Consider the following 19452-nt stretch of genomic DNA (forward strand, 5'->3'; position numbering starts at 1 on the left):
GTTTGATTCTCCTTATGCTTCTGATATTGACATGTGAAAACTGGCAGTGCCAACTAGTTACAATGCTACTGCTAGTTAAAACTTTAAAGGTATGATTTTATGTTATTCATTAATAATCGTAATTTCTTAATACGTGCATATTTTCTTTAGGTCCTCCTGTGGTAGGGGTTATTGGTAACGTATTTGGGAGGCTTGGACAAAACGATCGAGTCCTGTCTTCCGCCCTTTTGAAACCGATGTGCCTCAATCAGGTCCGCTACGTGAGTATATTTTCACATGTGTTAAAGTACAAAATAGTTTTATAGTGAACACTACTAGGAGAAAGCATGTCTGGAAGAGGTAAGGGTGGAAAGGGACTCGGTAAAGGAGGCGCTAAGCGCCATCGTAAAGTGCTCCGTGATAACATCCAGGGAATCACCAAGCCCGCTATTCGCCGCCTGGCTCGGCGTGGTGGAGTCAAGCGCATCTCCGGCCTGATCTACGAGGAGACCCGTGGAGTGCTGAAGGTGTTCCTGGAGAATGTGATCCGTGATGCCGTCACCTACACCGAGCACGCCAAGAGGAAGACCGTCACCGCCATGGATGTGGTGTACGCGCTGAAGCGCCAGGGTCGCACTCTGTACGGCTTCGGAGGATAAACGACAAAGTGACCTACTAAATCAGCCTGTTATAAACTCAAAGGTCCTTTTAAGGGCCGCTCAAACTTTCGACTAAAGAGTTGCTTTGTTTTTTTGTGCTGTAATCAGATCACATTGTTAACATTCATCCTATCACTCTGCATGTTTATTTTCCCGCATCATATAGCTTGATTTTATCTATACAAGATGTGTAGGCTTAATGTCGATTGTTATGGTGTTGCTGTTTCACTAGTATATCGTTAAATTAATTTTGCTGCGAAGTTTCCAGAGCGTAGTATTTAATATATAAACTAGTTAAGGATTCTATTGTAGAATTTAAGAGATGATTCCTAGTTGTGAAGATATTTGACTTCCAATAAATGTTTTTTTATTGAATGTGCAGTTAACTGTTATCTGAATGGTTGATATTGTTAATAGACGTAATTGTAATTTAGAATTAAGACATTCTTTATTATAAAGTATCGATATACCCGTGTGGCAATACAGGCAACCATCACGTGTATCAAAGTATAAAAATACATGAAATCTGAAAGACTCCCTATCCTAGGTGACTGCAAGTAGTGTTTTCATACCAGACGGCCTTGTGCAGAGCGACTCACAAAATATACATATTTCTGCAAAGCAGTCTTAAGTTCTTGGAACCGAACATTTATCTCGTAAATCTTTAAGATATGTTAAAATTCCAATCAAAATGAACTCACTCAGTTCAGGAGATGTGTGTGGCTCTGAAAAGAGCCGTTGTGTCTCGTTCTCTGGGGTCAGTGTCTAGGCTCGCTCTCCCCGGATGCGGCGGGCCAGCTGGATGTCTTTGGGCATGATGGTGACTCTCTTGGCGTGGATGGCGCACAGGTTGGTGTCCTCGAACAGGCCGACCAAGTACGCCTCGCTGGCCTCCTGCAGAGCCATGACGGCGGAGCTCTGGAAGCGCAGGTCGGTCTTGAAGTCCTGGGCGATCTCTCGGACCAGGCGCTGGAAGGGCAGCTTGCGGATCAGCAGCTCGGTGGATTTCTGGTAGCGGCGGATCTCCCGGAGAGCCACAGTGCCGGGCCTGTAGCGGTGAGGCTTCTTCACTCCGCCGGTGGCCGGGGCGCTCTTGCGAGCAGCTTTGGTCGCCAGCTGCTTTCTAGGTCACGCTGGGCATAATTTCCCTTCCGCAGCAGCCTGTGGACACGGCCGACTGGGAACTGTAGTCCAGCCCTGGAGGAGCGAGTCTTGGCCTTCGCTCTCTGCTTTCCGCCGGTTTTGCCTCTTCCGCTCATGTTTGCAACAATTTGTAGAATTGAAATATCTATAATGAAATTCAACTAACTGGGTCAATTCTTTTTAAGGAAATCTGTCTGCATATGATTGGTTGAAACTTCCTCATCTCTCTGTCTTACCAAGGGACTGCAGTGATTGGCGCTGTAGGGCAGTTTTCACCAATCGAAATGGAGGTGTCAGATGGTCTGTTTCTCAAGTGTAAGGCGGGAGCGGTTCTTCTGCGCTGTATGGTGAAACTGACTTTAATGTAAAGACCACTACAGGACCAACGAGATTTGGTTAAAAACAATCCATATTTTTAGTTTCTATTTTAACTATACACTAAGTTGTAATTTGTATTTAGATGCAGTATTTCAATTGTAATTTGCATCGATAGAACAAATGAATATTACTACTTGCCTTGCGTTACTAGTATTCGTATTATTTTGATTTCCCCTATGTTCCCTTTCCCTTGCCCCTTGCCTGTGACCTAACATCTTGTCTGCACTCAGCTTTGACAATCCAGGATGTAACATCTGATATTGTATTATGTAAACTGGAATTTGTAATGTTTTATGCCTTGTATGTATTTTTGCACTTTGTATTGCGCTTATATTTTGTAAGTCGTCCTGGATATGGTCGTCTGCCAAGAAATAAATAACAATAATAATATATAATCAATGGGTTCTTGGGTTTAGCAATGGCCTTTGTGGCGGGGTTCTTCTTGGCCCGCACCTGCTGCTTGTTCAGCTTGAAGGAGCCCGAAGCGCCGGTGCCCTTGGTCACCAGGCTCTTGACTGCAACCTTGACACGGGAGTTGTTCTTCTCCACGTCGTAGCCGCTGGCCGCCAAGGATTTCTTCAGAGCAGCCAGCGAGCCGCCGCTCCTAAGAAATCCTTGGCGGCCAGCGGCTACGACATGGAGAAGAACAACTTCTCCTTGGAAGCAAACACAGCTCTAACGATCAGATTGCTCACGCTGGGTCCTGCCTTCTTGGGCTTGGTGACAATTTTCTTCTTTGGAGCCTTGGCTGGAGCGGCGGCAGGAGCTAGAGTGACTTCTTCTGCCATTTCTCTGTCTCTGTGTAAAAGCGATTCACACTGTGTGGAGACTGTGGCTTTGAGGGGCAGATCTTATATACTATATGAGAACTGTATGGACTCAACTGATTTTTCTCTCCACAGAATACTGAGAGAAAAGATTAAGATAAAGACAACAAACCCAATTGAAAATAGACGAGGTGCATGTTCTTCAATTTTAACCAGGCCTTTAGTAATTACAGTGTCGTGTTTTTCAACATGAAGCTGAAATCCTACCAAAACAGCCTCCAATTGCAGCCACCTCGATCTTATATCCTCATATCTTTCCCAAATAAAGTCACAAAAAACCTCTTGAAGGATTGAAAATGCGTCTTTGATATGAAGGCCCTTCTCAGCCCATCAAATGCAGTATAATGTCAGTCAAGAGTATAACCCAGTATCAATATCTCTTTTGGTGTAGTGCAGATAACACACAGTAAGAATCAATCGACTCGAAAGTGGTGCAGTTTTAGTCACAGAGTGGTGGAGAAATCTCTGATTGCAGGTGCGTGAGGTACTCTTATTATTATTATTATTATTATTATTATTATTATTATTATTATTATTAGTAGTAGTAGTAGTAGTAGTAGTAGTAGTAGTAGTAGTAAGGGACAGTGTCCTGTCTAATTGCCAAACATATTGCATTTGCACCATTGTTTGCAGCAAGATTGTGCAACCCATGTATGAATTTAAGCTTTGTGTATTATTATTATTATTATTATTATTATTATTATTATTATTATTTATTAGCAGACGCCCTTGTCCAGGCCGACTTACAAAATATCAGAGCAATACAAAGTGCAATAATACAGTGCAGTTCAGGCATAATACATTTTACAAATAGGAGGTGTATAGGAGATACAGTAAGGTCTTACATTCTAGATTGTAAAAGCTGATAAGTGCAGACAAGATGATAAGTCAAAGAACTAATGGAGAGGTAGCATAGGGGAAATCAAAATAAACAAAACAAGTGCTATTAATGCAAAGGGAAGTGTAGGACAAAATGTTGTATAAATTCAATCTTACAGGAGAATGAATAACTAAATTACAAGTACAGTCTGAAAAGATGTGTCTTGAGTAATCGTTGGAAGGACATCAGAGACTCTGCTGTTTTGACTTCAGTGGGAAGGTCATTCCACCACTTTAGGGGCCAGAGATGAAAAGGAGCGGGCTCTGGAGGAAGGGGAGTAGAGAGGAGGCAGAGTTAGTCTTCTGGCACCAGAAGACCACAGCGGAGAGATGGAGAGATGTATGGAGAGATGAGGGTCTGAAGGTAACTCGGTGCAGTGTGGTCAAGACAAAGGTAGGTGAGGGTCAATGTCTTGAAATGAATGCATGCCCATATCAGGAGCCAGTGGAGGGAGTGGAGCAGTGGAGTAGCGTGTGCGAATCAGAGCAGAGAGAATACCAGACGAGCTGCAGATTTCTGGATGAGCTGGAGCGGGCATGTAGTTGTTGCAGGCAGGCCGGCCAGGAAGGAGTTGCAGTAGTCCAGGCGGCAGAGGACCAGTGACTACACGAGCGGAGATAGCAGACAAACAGGAAGAGATGCGAGAGGGGATGAGAGGGTCAGAAGAGGGAAAGACAGGAAGATCTGGGCATCATCTGCGTAAAAATTGTAAGATGATGATGAGGGGGTCCAGGGAGCGAGAGAACAGGAGGGGGCCCAGGACGGAGCCTTGGGGTACACCTGTGAGTAGAGGTTGGGAAGTGGATGAAGAACCTCGCCATGTCACTTGGTAGGTCCGGTCGTTGAGGTAGGAGGAGAACCGAAGAGGCCAGGTGCAGTAGTTCTGTGTAGCTGATTTTTGGAAAAAACATTTTCATCCAAGGTCAAATGTACAACAGAAGACAAAGGAGAATCCTGCCAACACACAATGTTACCACAACATTGTAGCAACATAATTTACATTGCACACAAAGTAGAATGTTAATAATGATATGGTGTGTATGCCAATTAGCTGCAAAGTCACTTTTCTTGTAGCCCCACTTCGTATACTATTGCACAGTAGAGCTGCTATCGTCCCACCCCTAGCTGCTAGTTGGCAGAGGGTGAATGGGCGACTGGAATGTGGTCCCAAGGTGGCCATTTTTACCAGGGAGACCTATTCACTGTCTCACGTGTGATTGCGTGTCCTCCTATAGACCAACCCAACCCAGGCCTGCTCCAGCTCTGGGCCTGGCCCCTGATCACTTGATAGCCTGGGGCCACTATTCAGTCGGCAAGAGCTCCCTCTGTGAGGCCGCAGTATTACGACCGCTGGCGGACATTTCGCAACTAGTGCCAAGACGGGTATCATGATCCAGTTAATTGCCCCACTGGGGTTATATTGCAAATTTTACAAGAGCTGTTGGACCAGGGCAAGTCCCTGTCCATGCTCAAAGTGTATCTGGCGGCCATCTCCACTTGTCATGACTGGATTGATGGCAAGCCTCTGGGACTCATTTCCTGGCTGCACAGTTTCTGAAGGGAGCTCAATAGCTACGGCCTACTCTCCTCCTTTCACTGCCCGCATGGTGCCTGGACACACTTTCCAAAGCCCCATTTTAGCCACTGAACTCAGCTGAGCTGAAGCTAATGTCACTTAAAGACTACATTTTTGCTGGCAATCGCATCTGCAAAATGCGTGAGTTACACGCCATGTCCGTACACCCATCGTGTGTCTGTTTAACCAGAGATGGCTCCAGGGTCAAGCTACAGCCTGACCCTGCATTCCTCCCGAAAGTGCCGTCTTCTTTTCATGTAAACAGGCCTATTGAGTTGATGGTTTTTCATCCTTCAACATTCGGCGCTCAGACCATCTGTTTGTGTCCTATGGAGCGTGGACACAGGGCCAGGCACTTTCTAAGCAGCTCCTCTCGCTTTGGATTGTGGACACTATTACCATGGCCTACGAGTCCACTGGGACCCAGGTGCCTGGACACCAGGTGGCCCACTTGATTCGGTGTGTTTCCACATCGTAGACCCTTTTCAAGGCCCACCCTTGCTAGACTTTTTTTGCGGCTGCAGCTTAGGCTTTGCCACTCACAGTTGTCCAGTTCTACAGGTTGGATGTGACCGGCCCGGTCCCTTCCATTGAGAACCTGGTGGCTTCAGCCGAGCCCCAGTAGCCTGTAGGCTCTGGCTCCTGGTTTCTATTCCCAGTCTGCCCATTAGCGCATCCTGGATGGAGCTAGATGGAACCGTGCTTTCCATTCCTACCGGATTATCCCTTCCAGTCAAGCTCCCATGGGAGCTGCTCCTGGGCTTGATGACTGCCCTGTTGATGTGTTCCCAGGATCTGTCATGTGACCTCCAGGTAGGTTGCCTTATGAGGCAGCCCAGTACATCATTGATAGCACTAGTAGTGGAGGAGCAGAGAGGGCTCTGGACTCATGACTAGAAGGTTGTGGGTTCAAATCCTGGGTGGGGCAGTACAGTTGTACCTTTGTGCAAGGTACTTCACTTAACTGTCTTATTATTACTTAATAACTTTATTAAAATATATTAGTAAAATATTAATTAATTAATCTGTTATATTTCAGTTTCTTTTACAAGTGTTAATGAAGAAAATGCATAATACATCTTATCAGATACCTCTACAAGTAACTACACAATATTCACAAGTAAAATAGTTACAATGATCAAAACAAAACAAAATAGAAGAGAGTAATACTGGTTAAAAACTGTCGTTATATTGTTACCATCTGTAAAATGTTGGATAAAATGATTAGATAGAAAATAGAGGAGCACCTTAATGAAAACCATATTCTTGGAGATGAGTTTAGATGAGGCAGATTATGTTTTAATAATTTATTATAATTTTTTGAATGTGCAACTGCAGCTGTAGATCATGTGAAAGCATATGATATGATATACTTAGATTTTTAAAAAGCTTTTGATAAGGTTACACACCAAAGACTGATCCTCAGATTGGAAGCTGTAGGCATTCAGGGTAATGTAAGTAGATGGATTATGAACTGGTTGATGTATAGGAAGCAGAGGGTGTCGATTAGAGGAGTCGCTTCTAACTGGAGTGAGGTTGTTAGTGGAGTTCCACAGGGATCAGTACTAGGGCCTTTGCTTTTTCTAATCTATATTAATGATCTGGACTCTAGGATAGTGATAGTTAGCAAACTTGTCAAATTTGCAGATGATACTAAAATAGGTGGCTCAGCAGATACAATCTCAGCAGCAAAGGCTATTCAAAGGGACTTAGATAATATTCAGTTGTCGGCCAACACCTGGCAGATGAAATTCAATGTGGACAAGTGCAAGATATTACATGCAGGTAACAAAAATATGTGACATATGATTACACTATGGGAGGAATAGTACTAGATGAAGTAATGCATGAGAAAGACCTAGGAGTCTATGTGGACTCCTCACTTTCTCCAGCCAAACAATGTGGGGAAGCAATACAAAAAGACAAACAATGTTAGGGTATATTGTCAAAAGTGTAGAATTTAAAACAAGGGAAGCAATGTTTAGACTGTACAATGCACTAGTCAGAGCTCATCTGGAATACTGTGTAAAGTTCCGAGCACCACACTTTAAGAAAGATATCGCTGCTCTAGAGGCAGTTCAGAGGAGAGCAACCAGACTTATTCCAGGTTTGAAGGGAACGTCCTACTCGGAGAGACTGAGGGAACTGAACCTTTTCACCCTGGAACAGATTTCCAAATCAGCAGGGACACACGCACCCAGGGACACAAATGGAAATTGGGCTTCAAGGCATTCAAGACAGGAAACAGGAGACACTTCTTCACACAGAGTTGTCACAATCTGTAACAAATTCCCCAGTGATGTGGTTGAAGCTGACAATTTGGGAACATTCAAAAATAGACTGGAAAGGATCCTTGGATCACTTAGTTATTAATGGACATCAAATGAGCACGATGGATCAAATGGCCTCCTATCGTTTGTATACTTTATTTGTTCTTATGTTCTTATAATCCTTAGTAGGTAACATGCTTAAAGTCAAAGTTCTTGTATTTGTTAATTGAAATAATTAATTTGTAATCTAGTGCATTTGTATGTATTTATTTTCACATGATGAATATTTAAAAGATAAATTGAAGAAGGAGAGACAGCCTCTTGTAAATGAAATAGAAGTGCAAAAAATGAAAAATACATTAAAAGTGGCCAGATCAGGTCGAAAGCGGCAATCATCCAGCCATGAGCCAGTGACACTCAAGCAAACTGGCAGTCTTAAGTATGCTACAGGGCATTTTTATTAAATGAAATTTTGAATGGAATGAGCATGTGGAAGTTGAGCATTGAAATAATAAATATTTAATCAATTGAATTATTATTATCATTATTATAATTCTACTTAATCTGTACTTGCTGGATTGAATATTTTGAATATTGTTAGAAGTTGTGAATTAAAATTGTTTATGACAGTCAAGAGGAGAGGCCAGTGACTTGAGAGAGGATGAGAGCAGTATTTCAGGCCACATCAGAGCAATGGCAGCTGAGGCTGAAAGATCAAGGCCCAATCTAGAATTACTAAAGGAAAACATGAGGAGCACCCAGGGATATCACAGGGACTTCATAGCCAGGCACACCACCAATGAAGTCCTTGAAAAATTCCCTAGCATACGAATTCAAAAATTAATAATTGCTGGCTTTTTATTCCATGGATTAAATGCTATAACACAAGAACAAAGTTTTGTGTATTGTAAGAACATTTAATATTGTGGAAGAACAATCAGTCTTCAATCAGGTTGGAACGTTTGTTGCAATGCCTTTATTACACGTGTCGTGGAGAACAGCAGTGAATCAAGAGGATTCCAAAGCTGCTCTGATTCCATGTTAAAAGTCAGAGCTTTTTATACACAGAAAACAAAGATCTGGTTACTATTAATAAGTCATTACTACTATCTTAAAAGCTTGCTAAACAGAATATATTATTTGAGGACATAGTCCATGGGTCAATACAAGGATTAAGGAGCAGACACTCAAATCATACTGTTTGTCATCAGATGCTCACTGAAAATAACAAACAGGTCAAACTATCTTCTGGCCTGGCTGTTGACTTGACCTTATCTTTCTTATGTATACATGTAAACCATTTGTGAGGGGAATTTATAACTTTACTTCCACAATATCCTTATTTATTATTTACATTAAGGTGGTTAAAACATATGGTGAACTCTGAAAATAATGTTTCCTTGACATTTGTGTTTTGTTCAATTTAAACACTAGCTAATGTGGGAGATTCCAGGTGGACACTGAGAGGATGGTAGGAACACAGCTAAACAAGATGGCACCTCTTTTTCTGATTAATAAACCTTATAATCTGTCTCAAATACATTCCATTACATCATTGCACCAGTTTGCGTTTGACCAATTCAAATTACTGAAAAGTTACTTTTTTTAAATGTATTTATTTTAATATTCATGTAAGAGTTTATTTTTGTGTGTAACTTGTCTAAGCTACTCATAATTAAACTACTAATATAAAAGGCTAAAAAAATGTTAATACCCTTCATGCACTGTAATTGGTTTCAGCAAAAACAAGTGTATATTCTGTATAAGTTGCATACGTAATTGAAACCATATTGATATCTGATAACACAAAAACATATTTCTTTGCTATATAAAATATCAAGTCTTATGTAGTAAATACTGTTTTATTTGGTGAAGTATTTTACATTTCTAAAAATAAAAACATTCATAAAAATTTTAATACTTGTGATTAATTTTTTTTTTTAAATCAATTCTTAAAATCACTTAACATTTTTTTTAAATCTTTGTGATTTAACGTAAACAAAATACTAAACTTCAAATAAGTGCACAAAACAACAAAACAAATGTGATTAAAGCAAACTGCTACAAATAAAAAGGTCAAATACATTGAAAATAACTGAAAATGCACTGGACAAAATAAAAAAACAATTAAAAAGGTAAAAATAAAAAACAAACCAAAACGGTCCAATGCATTTAAAATTAAATCCAAACGGTCAATGTATTTGACAAAAAAAATAGAACAAAACTAACCAAAAAACCCAAACAACTAGTGCTTTAAAAACAACTAAATCTTTAAAAACAGTTAAAATTCATTTTTCAAAGACATTTTTTTAAAAGACAATTATTCATAAAATAGTTAAAGATCTTGGACTCGGGCTCCAGCAGAGGGAGATGACCGTCCCCGGAGGTGGGTCCCATCATGGGATCCTGAGCTCCCCCAGATCTTGTATATGCCAGTTCTTAAAGGCTTCCTCCTTGCCCCTCTGATGGACCTCCAGATTGACATAGTCCCTTATAAGTACCATGCCCCTCCGCGCGATGACAATTGGGTCCAGCTCCTGCTTATTGAATAGACAGATGTTCCGTCCCTCCCACAGGGCCTGCTTCACTGCGCAGACGACACGCCACCAGCACCTCTGGGTGGAAGATGTTAATCCCCTGGCTGGACCATATAAGATCTGCTGGGCGGTCGCCCGCACAGGAACGGCAAACCTGTGGAGGAATGGAGAAAACAGGAGCCAGACCCTGTAGGCGGAGGGGCAATCCCTAAAGATATGAGCCTCTGTCTCCTTCCCCAGGCAACCCTTGTAGGGGCAGATGTCATAAGGGGCTAGGCCCCTTCTGTGCATGAACACTCGGGTGGGGAGACACCAACTCACAGCCATCCAGGAGACATCTTTCTGCGTATTTGTGAGGCAAACGTGCGTAGCATTAGCCCAGATAAACCGGCAGGTTTCGGGAGGGAAATCTTCTATCCGGCTGGTCTCCTGGGTAGCTCTCATCTGGCTACAGATGGTCTTATAATCCCAGGAGGCCAGCACGACTTTATGGAGGCCTACTTCGAGCGCAAAGGCTCGGAGCGCCCTGTAGAACGGCGGGGGATCCCACGAGTGCGGCCTGGTGTTGTCCATGGCACAGAGGCCGAATGGTCTCAGGCTGCTGGCAAAGTAGAAGCGGTTCATAAAACTCACTTTCTTGCCAGCAGCCTGGATGTTCTTGACCACGTAGGCCAGCCCCTGCACCTTTATCAGCCGCACAACGTCCGGGACCCCCCTGCCTCCATCCAGGGTACCCTTCACCATGTGCACTCTCTTCAGCCTCTCCATTTTGCTCCCCCAGACAAACCGAAATATAATCCTGGTCACTAGTTTTGCGACGACCTTGTCTGGGGGGAAGATCATTCCTACGTAGAGGAGTATCGGGAAGAGGATGGCCTTTACGACCAGCACCTTACCGGCCATCGTCAAGGTCCTTGTGCTCCAGCCGTGGATCTTTCTTTGGACTTTAGATAAAGCCTCCTCCCAGCTCCGGGTGCCCGTGTTGGTCCCGTCGATCGTGATCCCCAGAACCTTGATGGACGGCTTCACAGGGAACACGGTCGGTGGGCCCCGGCCGACAGGCCACGCTCTGGAGAGGTAGACCTCGCTCTTGGCCCTATTGACAGCGGCCCCCGTCGCCCTGCAGAAGCCGTCCAGCAGTTCCTCAACCCTGGCCACGGACGGCGCGTCTGTGCAGACCAAGGCCACGTCGTCCATATAGGCCAGGGCTTTCAGTTGCTCTCCGCCGGAACCCGGGAGTTGGAAACCTGTCACCCGGACGTGGCCCACTCTGTCGAAGGCTTTCTCCTGGTCCAGGCTGATTAGGACCAGGGGAAGCCCTCTCTCGTTCGAGTAGGCCACGACATCCCTGAGCAGCATGGCGTTGTCGGCCGCTGATCTCCCCCGGGCACCGCAGACCTGGTCGGGACCCACGACTTGAGGGAGTGGTCGCTGCAGACGGAGCGTCAGTGCTTTGGCTAGTATCTTGTAGTCGGTGCACAGGAGGCTGACCGGCCGCCAGTTCCTCAGATCCTTTGGATCTCCCTTCTTATGAAGAAGAAGAGAGGCTACTCCTCTTCATAGAAGGGGCCAGTCTACCCTCTCTGTACATCGACCCCAAGAACTGAGCCAGATCTTCCTTAAGCACCTCCCAAAAGATCTTATAGAATTCAGCAGGGATCCCATAGGGACCCGGTGTCCTTCCAGAGTTAAGACTCTTTATCACCTGGGAGAGTTCAGTGGTGGTGATCTCTGGATCCTCCTCCGCCTCCTCGTCCCCCTCGTTGCGGGACTCCAACAGGGACAGAAAGTGATGGATCAGATTTTGATCCACCACCTTCTGATCGTACAACTCCCTGTAGAAGTCCCGCACCACTGTCTCAACAGCCTCTCTGCCCTCCACCTCCTGCCCCGAGGAGTCGATCATGGAAGACATTGCAGGCCGCCTCTCCTTCGTTTTCTTGAAGAAGAAGCGGCTGCACTTCTCGTTGTCCTCCATGATGCGGACCCTGGAAAGGACCTTGATCTTTTCTTGCTCCTCCCGATAGAGGGCGGAGAGACTCAGTTTGACCAGAGCCACCTCCTCAGCTAGGTCGAAGCCTCTGAGCTGTAAAAGACTCAGGCGCTGGAGGCGGGCGTTTAGATGGGAATATCTCGCCCGCCTCTCGCGAGCTTTCCGTTTCCCCAGCTGAATGAAGTAGCCCTTGGTCCTTTTCTTTACCATCTCCCACCACTCTATGGGAGAATCAAAAAGGTCCTTCAGGGTCCTCCACTCCTCGAGGCGTCTGCTAAAGGTCTTAATAACACGAGGGTCATCGAGCAGAGAGGTGTTGAGCTTCCAGACCCCAGGCCCCGACTCCCGTGTGCTCGGAATGAGCACCTCTGTCGTCAGGAGCCTGTGGTCTGAAAAGAAGACCGCCTCCGAAGACATGGCAGTCCTCTCCAGTGGCTTACTGAGGAGGACGAGATCTATCCTGGAGAAGGAGGAGCCAGAAGAACTCACCCAGGTGAACAAGGGGACCAGGTCCCGACCTGCGTCGCAGGGTTCAAAGTCCTCCACGAACGCCGCCAGGTCCCTGCTGGATCTATCGTTGCGGGGCTTACTCCGGTCTACATCCCTCAGAGCACAGTTGAAATCACCTGAAATGATAACCGGTAAGGTGCCGATCCGGAGCGGGCGTAGCTGAGGGAGAAAGAGGACTCTCTCTCTCTGGCTGGTGGGGGCATAGACATTGACCAGCGTCAATTCAGCCTCCTTGTATTTAAGGTCGAGGCTGGCCAACCTGCCCGCCTCTATCACCCTAAATTTTTTAACTTCTATGAATGGGTTTTTCAGGAGTAAGGCAATCCCGTCCGCTCGGGACACATTGGACCCCGACCAGAAGGAGTCACCTAGGGTCCAAGTGTCCCGGAGATCTTTATATTCTTTTTGGAATGGGATGCCGCACTCCTGTAAACAGATAATATCTGCTTTCATGCCAGCCAGAGAGTTTAAAACATCGGCCCTCTTTTTCACCTCAGCGATGCTCCTCACGTTTATAGATATAATAGTTAACGCCATAATGGCAGTGAGGGCAATTACCCGCTCCGTAACAATCATGTAAAGAAACCCTCCTCTTCCCCACTTCTCTCTTCTCCCTCACCTAGCTTAGCGCTCGCACCCATCATTTCAACCATTTGCCTCACCGCTTGATCCTCTAGGAAGACTATGTGGGGGGCTCGGCTCCCGCCACCCGGTAAGGCTTGCGAAACTCCACTGGGCTCAGGGCCCGCGGTGCTGGAGGTTCTCCCTGGTTCCCTTGTAGCCGAGGCCCGACGAGCAGATGGCAGGGCAGAGGCCTTGTGTGCGACTGAGGAGAGGACTGGATAGACCCCGCTAGTCGTTCTTTTAACTAATGGTGGGGGAGGGGGTGGTTTCTCCCTTCCCGGCTGTCTGCTGCCGCAGGCCTCCTCCCTCAGCACCAGTGACTCTGCCATTGCGGCCCTGAGGTCTTCTTGGCAGAATACACTGGCGCTGACTCTCCTCTCCTGAGGACCTGCGGCTCTCCCACTACTGCCGGGAGGGCATACCTGTCCCCTCCGGAGAGAGTCTCGGTCGTGGGGCTGGAGGGATGTTACTATTATGGGGCCTGTCCTCCACCAGGCTGCCCACTGGGGGGAGTGGAGAAGCCCCACAACTGTCCGCTCTGGACTCGGAGTGGGGTGTATGAAACTGAGAGGGAGAGGTCTCTGCAGCGGGGGGGGAGCTGGCGGGGGGGGGAAAAACTAGCAGAATTAATCCTCTTGCTCTTCGCACCCCCCCACCTATGCTCCTCTTCCCCGCCACAACTGTCCATTCCCCCTCTGCCTCCACTTCCGACCCAGAGTCGGAGAGGGAGCCTATGAGACTCCTGAGGACTGTTTCCTCTCTACCCCAGTCTAGGGGTGTCTCCTTTGGAGGAGCTTCTACTTGATTTTCTCTCTCTCCACCACCCCCGAGGGCCCGCGCCCTATTTGTATAGGAGGAGGGGCAATTCCTAAAAAGGTGCCCTCCCCCACCGCACAGGTTGCAGGCCCTCTCCTGCTTGCAGGCCCTGGTCAGATGTTCTCCGCCGCAGACCTTGCACTTAATAACAGTGCAGGCTGCGGCTAAATGACCCAGGGCCCCGCAGTTCCTACACAATTTGGGCATGCCATGGTAAAAGACAAGCCCCCTATTTGCACCTAAAACTACGGTGCTCGGCAGGTGGCGTACTCCGCCAATGGCGGCCACTTCCACCTGCAGGCGCACCTGCCACCGTCGAGCACCGGTCCAAACCCCATCCTCGTCATTGACTCTCTTACTTTCAGACAGGATCTCACAGTGTCTCCTCAGCCATACCTCTACATCGTACTCTGCCACTGCTTCGTTGTAAAACTGGATAGTAACAATTTTTATTTCTCTGTCAGTGAAGGCGTCGACCACAAAGTCACTCAGGGGCATACATTCCTTTTTTCTCTGTAAATGTTCCAAAAACACTCCAGCACTTGAGGGTTCTTAAAACTCACCTCAAACACGTCCCTAGGTCCAGGCAGTTTTACCACACAGTTTAGCTCAGAAGGGGCGAAGCCCAGGCCCCTCTGCAGCACGGACCTGCTGAACTCCAGCCGGATGAGGGCCGCAGTCTCGGCTCCAGCCTCACGGCTGAAGCGCACCGCATTGTGGCGCCTCACACCGGCGATTCGCTGGGCCATGCTGCACTTTCCTACCTGGGAAAGGGTCCGGAGGCTCTCAATCTGGAGGTCGGGGCAAGTCCACCTGGCTGGGGAGCAGCTTCCACCTCCGGGGCTCTTGCAGGGAGCGGGCCTTGCGGGGAGAAGTCCGGGCCCGGGCTGCAGGAGGCCTCCCTCAGGGACGTTCGCCGATCGGCCTGGTCGGTCCCTGGGATCCGAGGCCTCTCCTGGATCCTGGCTGGTGACATCAGCGGGGAGCAGTCCTGGTCAGGCCGGGCTCTGGGTAGATGGCTGGCCTGGCTTCTGGATGGGACCCACTCCGTGAGGAGTCCGCCGACTCCTCTGGCTAGGTCCCCTGTCGCTCCCGGTCCGTCCCAATCTCCGCTTGCCTCGGCCTCTGGACCGCTCCAAGGGCCCAGAACTCTGCAGCTCTGTCAACCGGCACCTCTCCATCTCGTCTGGTCTGGCCTGATGGATCAGCTCCCTGCAAGGAAAAAAAATAGACTGTCAAAAACAGTTCGATGCCCCCTGCTGGACAAAGGTTTCTCTCACAATTGGAGTCTTATGTAGTAAAATACTGTTTATTTGGTTAGTATTTTACATTGCATGAATAAAAACAATTCAATATTTAATACTTATGATTAAAATCATTTAAAATATCAGTTCTTAAAATCACTTAAAATTTTTAAAATCTTTGTGATTTTTAACAAAACTAAAACAATTAACTTTAAAATAAACGTGCTCAAATCAAATACAGAAAACGTGATAAAAGCAAAAACTGCACACCAAAAAAAGAGTCAAATACATTGAAAATAACTGAAAATGCATTAAACAAATTAAAGAAACAATTAAAAAGTAAAAATAAAAAACAAACAAAAAAGTCTAATGCATTTTAAATTAAACCAAAAAACGGTCAATGTATTTGACAACAAAATATAACAAAACTCTACCAAAAACCCTAAACAATTGTGATTTAAAAACAACTAAATCTTTTAAAAACAATTAAGATTCGTTATTTAAAATCTTTTTAAAAACAATCATCCTTAAAATCTTTAAAAGATCTTGGACTCGGGCTCCAGCAGGGGGAACTAACCGTCCCCGGAGGTGGGTCCCATCATGGGATCCTGAGCTCCCCCAGATCTTGTATGCGCCAGTTCTTATAGGCTTCCTCCTTGCCCCTCTGATGGACCTCCAGATTGACGTAGTCTTTTACAAACACCATGCCCCTCCGCGCGATGACGATCGGGTCCAGCTCCTGCTTATTAAACAAACAGATGTTCCGTCCCTCCCACAGTGCCTGCTTCACTGCGCAGACGACACGCCACCAGCACCTCAGGGTAGATGTTGAAATTCCCCTGGCCGGACCATATAGGATCTGCTGGGCGGTCGCCCGCGCAGGAACGGCGAACCTGTGGAGGAACGGAGAAAACAGGAGCCAGACCCTGTGGGCGGAGGGGCACTCACTAAAGATGTGAGCCTCCGTCTCCTTCCCCAAGCAACCCTTATAGGGGCAGGTGTCATAAGGAGCTATGCCCCTTCTGTGCATGAACACTCGGGTGGGGAGACACCGACTCACAGCCATCCAGGAGACATCTTTCTGCGTGTTCGTGAGGCAAACGTGCGTAGCGTTAGCCCAGATAAACCGGCAGGTTTCGGGAGGGAAATCTTCTATCCGGCTGGTCTCCTGGGTAGATCTCATCTGACTACAGATGGTCTTATAATCCCAGGAGGCCAGCACGACTTTATGGAGGCCTACTTCGAGCGCAAAGGCTCGGAGCGCCCTGTAGAACGGCGGGGGATCCCACGAGTGCGGCCTGGTGTTATCCATGGCGCAGAGGCCGAATGGTCTCAGGCTGCTGGCAAAATAAAAGCGGTTCATAAAACTCACTTTCTTGCCAGCAGCCTGGATGTTCTTGACCACATAGGCCAGCCCCTGCGCCTTTATCAGCCGCACAACGTCCGGGACCCCCCTGCCTCCATCCAGGATACCCTTCACCATCTGCACTCTTTTCAGCCTCTCCATTTTGCTCCCCCAGACAAACCGAAATATAATTCGGGTCACTAGTTTTGCGATAACCTTGTCTGGGGGGAAGATCATTCCTACGTAGAGGAGTATCGGGAAGAGGATGGCCTTTACGACCAGCACCTTACCAGCCATCGTCAAGGTCCTTGTGCTCCAGCCGTGGATCTTCCTTTGGACCTTTGCTATGGCCTCCTCCCAGCTCCGGGTGCCCGTGTTGGTCCCGTCGATCGTGATCCCCAGAACCTTGATAAACGGCTTCACAGGGAACACGGTCGGCGGGCCCCGGCCGACAGGCCATGCCCTGGAGAGGTAGACCTCGCTCTTGGCCTTGTTCACAGCGGCCCCCGTCGCCCTGCAGAAGCCGTCCAGCAGTTCCTCGACCCTGGCCACGGACGGAGCGTCCGTGCAGACCACGGCCACGTCGTCCATATAGGCCAGGGCCTTCAGTTGCTCTCCGCCGGAACCCGGGAGATGGAAACCTGTCACCCGGACGTCCCGGCGGATCGCCTGCATGAACGGCTCCAAGCAGAGGACGTACAGCAGGGCCGACAGGGGACAACCTTATGTCTTATGTAGTAAATACTGTTTATTTGGTTAAAGTATTTCACATTTTACAAAATTAAAAACAATTCCAATTTTAATACTTATGATTAAAATCGTTTAAAATATCAGTTCTTAAAATCACTTAAAATTTTTAAAATCTTTGTGATTTTTAACAAAACTAAAACAATTAACTTTAAAATAAACGTGCTCAAATCAAATAAAGAAAACGTGATAAAAGCAAAAACTGCACACCAAAAAAGGAGTCAAATACATTGAAAATAACTGAAAATGCATTAAACAAATTAAAAAAACAATTAAAAAGTAAAAATAAAAAACAAACAAAAAAGTCTAATGCATTTTAAATTAAACACAAAGCGGTCAATGTATTTGACAAAAAAATATAACAAAACTCTACCAAAAACCCTAAACAATTGTGATTTAAAAACAACTAAATCTTTAAAAACAATTAAGATTCATTATTTAAAATCTTCTTTTAAAAACAATCATTCTTAAAATCTTTAAAAGATCTTTAAAAGATCTTGGACTCGGGCTCCAGCAGGGGGAACTAACCGTCCCCGGAGGTGGGTCCCATCATGGGATCCTGAGCTCCCCCAGATCTTGTATGCGCCAGTTCTTAAAGGCTTCCTCCTTGCCCCTCTGATGGACCTCCAGATTGACGTAGTCTTTTACAAACACCATGCCCCTCCGCGCGATGACGATCGGGTCCAGCTCCTGCTTATTGAACAAACAGATGTTCCGTCCCTCCCACAGTGCCTGCTTCACTGCGCAGACGACACGCCACCAGCACCTCAAGGTAGATGTAGAAATTCCCTTGGCTGGACCATATAGGATCTGCTGGGCGGTCGCCCGCGCAGGAACGGCGAACCTGTGGAGGAACGGAGAAAACAGGAGCCAGACCCTGTGGGCGGAGGGGCACTCACTAAAGATGTGAGCCTCCGTCTCCTTCCCCAAGCAACCCTTATAGGGGCATGTGTCATAAGGAGCTATGCCCCTTCTGTGCATGAACACTCGGGTGGGGAGACACCGACTCACAGCCATCCAGGAGACATCTTTCTGCGTGTTCGTGAGGCAAACGTGCGTAGCGTTAGCCCAGATAAACCGGCAGGTTTCGGGAGGGAAATCTTCTATCCGGCTGGTCTCCTGGGCAGATCTCATCTGACTACAGATGGTCTTGTAATCCCAGGAGGCCAGCACGACTTTATGGAGGCCTACTTCGAGCGCAAAGGCTCGGAGCGCCCTGTAGAACGGCGGGGGATCCCACGAGTGCGGCCTGGTGTTATCCATGGCGCAGGGGCCGAATGGTCTCAGGCTGCTGGCAAAATAAAAGCGGTTCATGAAACTCACTTTCTTGCCAGCAGCCTGGATGTTCTTGACCACATAGGCCAGCCCCTGCGCCTTTATCAGCCGCACAACGTCCGGGACCCCCTTGCCTCCATCCAGGGTACCCTTCACCATCTGCACTCTTTTCAGCCTCTCCATTTTGCTCCCCCAGACAAACCGAAATATAATTCGGGTCACTAGTTTTGCGATAACCTTGTCTGGGGGGAAGATCATTCCTACGTAGAGGAGTATCGGGAAGAGGATGGCCTTTACGACCAGCACCTTACCAGCCATCGTCAAGGTCCTTGTGCTCCAGCCGTGGATCTTCCTTTGGACCTTTGCTATGGCCTCCTCCCAGCTCCGGGTGCCCGTGTTGGTCCCGTCGATCGTGATCCCTAGAACCTTGATAAACGGCTTCACAGGGAACACGGTCGGCGGGCCCCGGCCGACAGGCCATGCCCTGGAGAGGTAGACCTCGCTCTTGGCCTTGTTCACAGCGGCCCCCGTCGCCCTGCAGAAGCCGTCCAGCAGTTCCTCGACCCTGGCCACGGACGGAGCGTCCGTGCAGACCACGGCCACGTCGTCCATATAGGCCAGGGCCTTCAGTTGCTCTCCGCCGGAACCC

General features: G+C 47.2%; 2 protein-coding genes across 2 annotated transcripts; one reads left to right on the plus strand and one right to left on the minus strand.

Annotated features, from left to right (window-relative positions):
- Positions 1 to 214: 214 nt before the first annotated feature.
- LOC136711874 (histone H4) lies at positions 215 to 1013 on the plus strand. The gene has a single exon (XM_066688436.1). It carries the CDS (start codon positions 327 to 329, stop codon positions 636 to 638), a length of 312 nt encoding a protein of 103 aa, XP_066544533.1. The 5' UTR covers positions 215 to 326; the 3' UTR covers positions 639 to 1013.
- Positions 1014 to 1356: 343 nt separating this feature from the next.
- LOC136711323 (histone H3-like) lies at positions 1357 to 2947 on the minus strand. The gene is made up of 3 exons (XM_066687490.1): positions 2811 to 2947; positions 2583 to 2763; positions 1357 to 1763 (listed from the first exon to the last, which is right to left on the minus strand). The coding sequence occupies exons 1-3, from the start codon at positions 2945 to 2947 to the stop codon at positions 1404 to 1406; spliced, it is 678 nt and encodes a 225-aa protein (XP_066543587.1). The 3' UTR covers positions 1357 to 1403.
- Between the last annotated feature and the right edge of the window lie 16505 nt (positions 2948 to 19452).

The sequence above is a fragment of the Amia ocellicauda genome, chromosome 16 (genome assembly GCF_036373705.1).
Source record: "Amia ocellicauda isolate fAmiCal2 chromosome 16, fAmiCal2.hap1, whole genome shotgun sequence".
NCBI classification, from domain to species: Eukaryota; Metazoa; Chordata; class Actinopteri; order Amiiformes; family Amiidae; genus Amia; species Amia ocellicauda.

Excerpts from the sequence above, each read along its gene's own strand:
- LOC136711874 (XM_066688436.1), top strand. The coding sequence starts at position 327 with ATGTCTGGAAGAGGTAAGGGTGGAAAGGGACTCGGTAAAGGAGGCGCT.
- LOC136711323 (XM_066687490.1), bottom strand. The coding sequence starts at position 2,947 with ATGGCAGAAGAAGTCACTCTAGCTCCTGCCGCCGCTCCAGCCAAGGCT. Across the intron at positions 2,764-2,810 it reads GTGTTTGCTTCCAAGGAGAA|GAGCGGCGGCTCGCTGGCTG; the intron begins GTTGTTCTTCTC and ends AGGATTTCTTAG. Across the intron at positions 1,764-2,582 it reads AGAAGAACCCCGCCACAAAG|AGAAAGCAGCTGGCGACCAA; the intron begins GCCATTGCTAAA and ends CCAGCGTGACCT.